This window comes from Centruroides vittatus, unplaced genomic scaffold, assembly GCF_030686945.1.
Source record: "Centruroides vittatus isolate TY-2023 unplaced genomic scaffold, ASM3068694v2 contig_738, whole genome shotgun sequence".
Classification (NCBI taxonomy): Eukaryota; Metazoa; Arthropoda; class Arachnida; order Scorpiones; family Buthidae; genus Centruroides; species Centruroides vittatus.
In genome coordinates this window covers 2,308,469-2,316,986 of record NW_027122474.1, presented here as the reverse complement: position 1 = coordinate 2,316,986, position 8,518 = coordinate 2,308,469, and the positions used below count along the sequence as shown (strand labels likewise).

Sequence of the window (8,518 nt, the reverse complement as noted above, 5' to 3'; positions counted from 1 at the left end):
TCGAAATGAACAGATCTCAGCTCCAATTTGACTGATTAACATTGCGTTTTGTGTCATTTTAATTCGAATTATTATTAATTTTTTAATAATTTTCCAAGTCAGTAAGGAAATTAAACAAACAAAATGAAAAGGGTCAAGTGAATAAATATATTTAATTAATCATTTATCTAAAATATAATAATTCCTTTGTAAATAAAATTAATATTATAATAACATTCTGTAGTACATTATTTAAATTTATTATAAATTGTAAGAACAAAAGAAATATTTTTCCTAAATTTATATTTGTCAAAAGCAATTATTAATATTTTAATTTTCCAAAAAACGAATTGCAATAAATTAATTATTTATTTCAAAATCTATTATATGCTTTATAAATAATTCAAATTGTTAAATTAGTCGCTATCAACTAAACGATTGGATAATGATTTGTGTGACCTTGTCCTTTTAATGAAAGCTCCACTATTCAAAACCTGCTTTCTTGTTAAAATAATCAAAATAATATATATGTGTTAATTGACTTTTAATTGACCATTTGTACAGTCGTCGAATCGACAAAAAGTGAAAAATTTCTAATAGAAATTTCTTTCCGAGTAACGTTCAATACAAACAAGATGTCGAGTGTGAGACAAGATTCTCGATTCTGAAAAGTAGTGTCTTGCATTTCAAATATAAAGTTAATTTTCAGTTGAAGGTTGCAGTTAACATTACAATTAATTAATTAATAATTTAATTCAAGTACATGTACTATATTATATGTAGGTCTAATAGAGAAAACGAAAATATAGGCCTACCTGCAACCAGTGGCGTAGCTACGGTTCTCCGGGCCCGGTGCGGAACCAGATTTGTGAACCCCAGAAAAAATTTTTCGGGTCTTTTTTTGTGATTTTGGGGCCTCCATGGGCCTATCGCTTTCCAGGGGCTTGGTGCGGACCGCACCTACCGCACCCCTCTAGCTACGCCACTGCCTGCAACAGTCCTCATTCGTCGTTGTTCAAAACAATATTTAAACAAAATTATATTGTGAAATCTGGAACTTCCCCTGAACGAAAAATTGCAATAATTGTTCCCTATTATAAATTGAGAATCTTTCCTATTATAAACAACCTCGCTAGAAAATGTCCTGGCCGAGAAAATATGCGTCCCTGGTCGTATAACTGTCAACTATCTATTGTTCTTACGCTGAGTACAGATCAGCTTGCAACTTAAGTTTATAGTTAGCGCCGGAATTCGCCGTATTGTTTTCAATTCCGGGAACACCTATAGCCTGATTACATTCACGTCACCAACTTTCCCAGCAAAAAGCTATATAAGATGCTTCTGCCCCCCTCAAGGGAGTCGATCGTCAACCGGTAGATAGAGGGTGTGCTGCTGAAGGTAATTAACGTCTCTCGCTCCGAATAATTAACGTCTCTTGCTCTAATCCTTCTCTTGCTCTATAAGTAACGTCTCTGAATCCGAAGGAATTAACGTCTCTTGTGCGAAAACTTTGGATATCCTACCGGTTTGGCTTAAAGGTACGACGCTGTAGAACATTGGATTGTCTAAGACAGGGGTGAGCAACCTTTTTAATCAACGGGCCAATTTAAATTTTAAAACTTTTTGGCGGGCCGCACATAAAGTAACACTTATTAATAATTTACAAAACTTTATTTATAATAAACATTAGAATGAAAAAAATATAAAATTTAAAAAAAGGTAAAGATTTCATATACAAATTTTAATGCAAAATAAAAACAAACAAGAAAAGAACAGAAAAATGAATTTACTTGAAATTTTTAATGAGAAATTTGGCACTGTTTTTTCGATACAAGCTGATCAATATCAGCCGGAATTGATGAGGTAGCTACACGTACGCAGCTTTCTAATCGTGCATCACTCAGTCTTGATCGGTGGTCATTTTTGATTAATTTCATGGTTGAAAATAATTGTTCGCAAACATACGTACTTCCGAACAGAGACATCATTTGCTTTGCATTTTTCGTCAAAAGCGGAAATTTCTCAGGGCTCACATAAGATTTATAAAAATTTTCGATGTTTACTGAGAAAAATACATTTTTTAAATCGGTATTATTCTGCATGTCAATCACTTCCATTTGAAAGTCTTCGGGAACTGTATCCACATCGATATTAAATGGCGAGGAAAACATTTTCATGGAAACCGCTGTCTTCTCAGCTTTGAACATTTGGAATCGTAATTGAAATTCGTTGATTAAAATGTCTATATATTGTGCGTATTTTTGAGAAGTAGTAACGTTTTCTTTTTCTAAATGTGGAAAGTGAGACACATTATTCTGCAAAAGATGCTGTTTCCACAATTTTAATTTGCGCTCAAAGCCCTGAATTTTATCATACAAATTGTGAATAAACTGTCCTTTGCCATTAAGTTCCACATTAAGATCATTCAGATGCTGAGTCATGCCGATCAGAAACCGAAAATCGCACATCCATTCTTTATTACCAAAATGAGGAAAGGCATATCTCTTCATATCCAAGAACAATTGTATTTCGCTTTTTAAGTTATATACTCTTTTCAGCATTGCACCTCTACTAAGCCAACGTACTTCGATATTAAAAACCACGTCGCCATATTCAGTTTCTAAATCTTTCAGGAATTCTTTAAATTCACGGTGATTTAACGCGCGCGACTTTATAAAATTGATCAGTTTAATTATTGGTACTGTGACATTTGGCAAACTCAATCTTTTCGCACACAAATTTTCCTGGTGAATGATACAGTGGTTAACGAATATTTCCCTTCCTGCGACCTTCTTAATGTCTTGAAATAGCCTTCTTGATACTCCTACCTCCATGCTTGACATTGCCTGTGCTCCATCTGTCGATATACCAATAATCTTTTCTAATGAAATTGAAAAATTTTCCAACACAGACTTTAGTTCATCGTACAGGTCTTTGCCGGTTGTAGTCCCTTGCGTTGGAATCACTGAACACAATTCTTCGGTAATATTAAATTTGGTGTCAATACCACGTAAAAATATAGCCAGTTGTGCTGCATCGCTAATATCGCAACTCTCATCAAGTGCCAAAGAACAGTATTCGAATTTTGCAATGCGTTCACGAAGCGGTGTTGCTATGTTCTCGGACAAGTCTTCAATTCCCCTTGCAATGGTGAATCTTGATAAACTAATGTTTGAAATAATATTTATTTTATCAGGAAATGCTATTTCTGCAACAGCAGTCAGACATTCTTTTATCATCTCTCCATCCGCAAAGGGTTTCATTTTTTTCCCAGTTTTTGACTGACAACAAAAGTAGCCTTTATTGCCGTATTTGATAAAATAGCTTGATTTTTAAAAATAGCCTGTTGGTTTTCCAAGTTTTTCTCCATTTGATTAAACTTATCTATCCGGAGTTGTCGTGTTAAGTTTTTATATTGTTGTTCATGTTTTGTATCGTAATGCCTTTTTATGTTATATTCTTTTAATGTCGACACAGTCTCTGAGCATATTAAGCATACAGCTTTATCTTTGAGGAAAGTGAAAAAATAATCAAATTTCCACTTTTCTTGGAAATGCCTGTGCTTATCCGCAATCTTCCGTTTCTTTGTTTGCTTTTCCGACATGCTATTATGGATTAAAAATTTGAAAGTTAAAAAAATTTGTAGGAAAACTTAATTTTGAATAAAAAAAACTCTAATATTACCTTTTTGACAATAATATTGCACTCGCGCCTTTCAAGAAACACAAGAATTGCTAAAATTGCTAGTTAACAGCTTATCAGTCTGACTGATTGAATGGCAGAAGCAAACACAAACAAGCACAGACGCGGCGCGTTCGTATTGCATGTTTAAACAAGTCGCCGACAAGTGAGTAACTCGTCACAAAAAACTGTTTCGGTTTAGTATGTACTACCATTTTATTATAATTAATTTTATAACATTATATTGATGGGAGAAAGTCGATAAAATAAATTCAATTTTAGAAATGCTTGGCGGGCCGCATAAACATGTTTAACGGGCCGCAAGCGGCTCGCGGGCCGTGTGTTGCTCATCCCTGGTCTAAGAAGTATGGAACCCATCCATGTGAACTCTCTCTCTCTTCGCAGTTAGGAATATATATGTATATGCGTGTTAGACGTTTGTAACGTTTTCTCTTGATTCCAATAAATCGTTGTTATCCTGTTAACTGGTGTCTTGCTTGCCCGAATATTCGCCTATCGCAGTGGCGTGCCGTGACATTTGATGATAGGGAAGCTGTATTTCTGTAAGAAGCCGACTTACAGGGGCAATCAATTAATTGCGCGTCAGGGCCCGTTCGTATTCGTTTGTTCGATAAGCCAGTAAAAACCGTATACTTCTTTAAATGTATTTTTAATATATTATCTGACGTACTTAATAAATAAGAAAGTTCAATATAATTACCTCCGTTATTAGATTCAATAAATTCCCTACGCCCTCTAAATGCCAATTCTTGCTTTGAGGAAAAAACATATAATGTTTATTAATTTAGATATATCTATTAATCGTAATTATCTTGTTATAATTTTCAATATTTATTTTATATTGTCTATCAATGTTAAATTCTATTCCGCTTTGATTTCCAAATTGCTTCAATTTTACGAAAGAATCGTCATACGTCATGAATTTTATCGTCAAAATGTCGAAATTTTTTTTGACATATTTATATTTAATTTAGGCATTGGTCTTTCTCTTTTAATAATGTTTTCTTTTTCATTATACGGTCTCAAGCCAAAACTTTTTTAAAAGAAATTTTTAAATCACTAGCCACGATATAAGGACTAAAATTAAAATTATCAGAAAAACTTACTTGGTAAAACAAAATGTGTGATGAATATACCTACCTAGTACAAAAAATTCTTCAATTGTATGAATATACTTTTAAAGAAACTTATAATTAAATATAACTTTGTGAAGAAACGTACATAAAAATAACAAAATATTCTTTACTTTTTGAAACTTAAAACAATCCACTTTCTTGTTAGTGAAATAGCTCCCTACGAGTGGCTAATGAATGGAATCAGACGTCCAGGTAGGTGTGTGCGTGCCAAATCCCGAGGGTGCCGATACCGGTCAATGTCAAATGCCTCTTTTGTCGCATCACTAGTATATCTCAAAGGACGTGACAGAGCTGTTGTAGATTTTAAACGTTTCTCACCATAGCTGTAAAAATCTAAATATGTTAAACTTAACAGATTGTCTGTCGTTCGTTTTCTAACTAATTCTTTTTAGGACCGAGTGTTCACGGAAATTTCCAAAATTTACAACTTTTCGGTCACTCTCATTGAACTGGAAACATTTCTGTCTTTATTACATCTAATATTACGAAGAGAACAGACCCCACTGTACTCGGCAAGAGATTGGTTGGGTTAAGCTTCTGATAAAGTAAAATTTCGGCTCTTTCATCAGGGTTTTATTTATGTTTTTAATTCCCTAATCGCTTAATTATTTAACTACTTCTTAAGTAGAAATAAGTTGAAACCGGTTACTTTGTACTTGAATATCTGTAGTCTGGGGAAAGAAGTGAAAAGAAATTTTTATGACAACCCATACATAAATCGTAAATTTAAGGAAAATAAATTCTGGAGCTTTTTTTGTACAATTGTACTGTACATCTCATTCATTAAATTTGGTTGTAAATGATGCTGCCAAAGTAACAGTTAATTTTTTAACACTACTAGAATTGTAAACGTTTTTTCTGCACCCCCACCTTACAGATGGGACACACTAAATCGTAATATCACCGGTTTAACATTGAAATTCGTAAGTAATATAAGATGGGAGAGCAGAATAAATATATCAAATATTTTAATGGATTTTTTTAAAACTCCTGTCAACTATACAGAACTATCATAAAAACATGCCAGTAAATTCCTATCGGTTGGGTTAAGTTATAAATCTAGTCTAGGGTGGGCAACCGTTTTCATAACATGGGCCAGAATAAATTTTACGTTTTTTCCGTGGGCCGTAGTAGTTAATTGACGCCTTCTTGTGACTTGTAATTTGTTTAGTCTGCAAATATGAAATAAATAAATAAAAAGTTAATTACTACATTTATTTCTTTTATCGTTTTCGAAAATTACAAAGAATTGGAAAAATAACTATTAATTAGTTATTTTTCCAATTTAATAATCTATTAAAGATCTCGCGGGCCGGATAGAAACTTCTCGCGAGCCGTAGCTGGCCCGCGGGCCGGGGGTTGCCCGCCGTTGATCTAGTTTACTCATGATTCGCATAATCGGGCGAGGACGGCCGAATATCTAGCAGGCAGGCGGCTAACAGCCAACAACCGGTCCGGGATATAAAATTAGAAGCTTTATGTGTGTGTTGCTTCTACCCGCTAAACCGGGTGAGGTTAGTGCTCTGTAAACCGCATGTGCCAATGCCTATATAATCTGGCTAATTGGAAACTGACCCGATTTCGACATTCCTTCCGCCACTGAATTATTCGAATATACAATAGAAATCTTATCGTTTTTTTCACATGTAGTATAGAAATTTGTAAAAGATACATAATGCAGCTTTAATAAAATATTAATTTTAATTAATGCAAAGTATGTTAAAATATGAAAATTTATATTTTATAAAATACAAGGAAAGGTCGTATAAACCACACTCGTACCCAGCAGAATTCAATATACAAAAAACTTAAACAAACACCTTAATGTTCGCTGAGAAATTTATTAATTTAACTAACGTTTTCGGCTTATTCAATAAGCCATCTTCAGGTTTTTAACTTTCGAACAAAAAACAATATCGTTCTATTAAAAGAATACCATAGTTTGAAAAAATTCAAATCATTAGTAACGGTCAAAAAATAAAACAAAGAGGATGAACATGGTAATAAAAATAAATAAATATACATAAATAAATAAAAATGGTAATATAAATAAATAAGTATACAAAAATATATAAAAACAAAAAAAGAAAAAAAAGGAAGAACGTGGTAATATAAATAAATATACAATAAAATCGTAAAAGATACAACAAATGTAAGGTAAAAACGTTTTACTCGTGCCCATATATACTACTATCTATCCTAACCAGAAATACTTCCCCATAGAACTCACGTGTCTCTTATAAATTTTTAACTGCATATTTCCAAGCTGAAGGAAGACCTTCTGCGTCCCTTGCGTTAATACATTTATCTCTTAGTTTGCTTCTGTAAATTTCTATCTTTTCAGCCGCTCTTGCCAAAGTTGGGGAGTGTACCTGCTTTATGATTTTCGCCTCATTCCAATGTACTAAGGATCCCTCCGTCTGCCCCATCTGGGCTAATACCGTCGTGTTGGAACCTTTTCTAATATCATATTTATGTTCCTTGATCCTTATTCCTAGGTTTCTAGTAGTAACCCCTACATAATCTTTATTAATACCTAATAGCTGGTTCTCGTAGGGAATCTTATACACACCCGCCTTATCTTCTTTTTTAACTAACCCTTTATCGTTTCTAAGTATTTTATACAAATTCGGAGCTCTTTTCAAGATCACCCTTGTATCCTTAGTTCTTGCTATTTCTTTCATAATCCCTCCCAGATACTTATTGTATGTAAATTTCGTGTATCTGTAAGGCCCGTGCCTGGTGTTCTTATCATTACTGGCCTCAAATTTTCTAATAATTCCCTCAATGACTTTCCTCCTATAACCTAATGTTCCTGCTATCTGTATAATTCTTTCTATCTCTGTATCCCGGTCTATCACATTTTCACAGTATATAAAGGCCCTTCTAACCAATGCTCTAAATGCTGCTAACTTATATTTATAAGGGTCATTAGAGCTTGCAGGGATATATAGTGGGCTATGTGTAGGTTTAATGAAAACGCCGGTGGATATATGCCCTTTGTTAAATATAACATTAATGTCTAAGAAATGTACTATCCTGGAGCTTTTCTGCTCTAGCTTCAGGTTAAGGCCCTCTTCGTTCTCGTTAATTCTATCTACAAAGTTAGCAATTACTCGATTGTTCCTCCATATTATAAAAACGTCGTCTACATATCTCTTGTAGAATACTATATCCCTTTCGAAGCCCCGCAATACCTTTTCTTCTACTTTACTAACCACAAGCTCGCAGAGGAGCTCCGAAATTGGGCTTCCCATCGGTACTCCCCTTTTTTGCTTATATACTTGTTCTTCGTACCCGAAGCATAATACCCAGATAAAAGCAAACAAATTGTCATAATGAGGAAACAAACATATGATAGAGCCTTAGAGGAATATATCAGAAAAACGGAATGTGTGAAGGTCAACAGTAAAATAGTTCAAGCTATTGATAGAAGGGTTAAAAAACTGGAGGAAACCAAACTAGCGAGGATCTTACCGTTTGTCCGTAAATGCCGGAACCCTAGACCAGGGCTCCCTAGACTCTTTGCCTTCGCCAAAACACATAAAGAGGGAAAAGAAATAAGGCCTATTGTGGAAAAACGAAGAGCACCTACATTTTTCCTGGAAAAAAGATTACAAGAGTACCTCTCCTCACGGATGGAAAATAATAAATTAGTGGTAAAGGATCCTGTTATGGTAGTTAAAGAGCTACAAAGCATC

General features: G+C 34.0%; 1 protein-coding gene across 1 annotated transcript; it reads right to left on the bottom strand.

Moving 5' to 3' along the window:
• Positions 1–1,419: 1,419 nt before the first annotated feature.
• On the bottom strand, positions 1,420–8,074 carry LOC136980949 (uncharacterized). The gene is made up of 2 exons (XM_067277148.1): positions 7,416–8,074; positions 1,420–1,564 (listed from the first exon to the last, which is right to left on the bottom strand). The coding sequence occupies exons 1-2, from the start codon at positions 8,072–8,074 to the stop codon at positions 1,420–1,422; spliced, it is 804 nt and encodes a 267-aa protein (XP_067133249.1).
• Positions 8,075–8,518: the final 444 nt, after the last annotated feature.

Excerpts from the sequence above, each read along its gene's own strand:
- LOC136980949 (XM_067277148.1), bottom strand. The coding sequence starts at position 8,074 with ATGGGAAGCCCAATTTCGGAGCTCCTCTGCGAGCTTGTGGTTAGTAAA. Across the intron at positions 1,565-7,415 it reads ATACTTAGAAACGATAAAGG|GTTGCTCACCCCTGTCTTAG; the intron begins GTTAGTTAAAAA and ends TTGATTAAAAAG.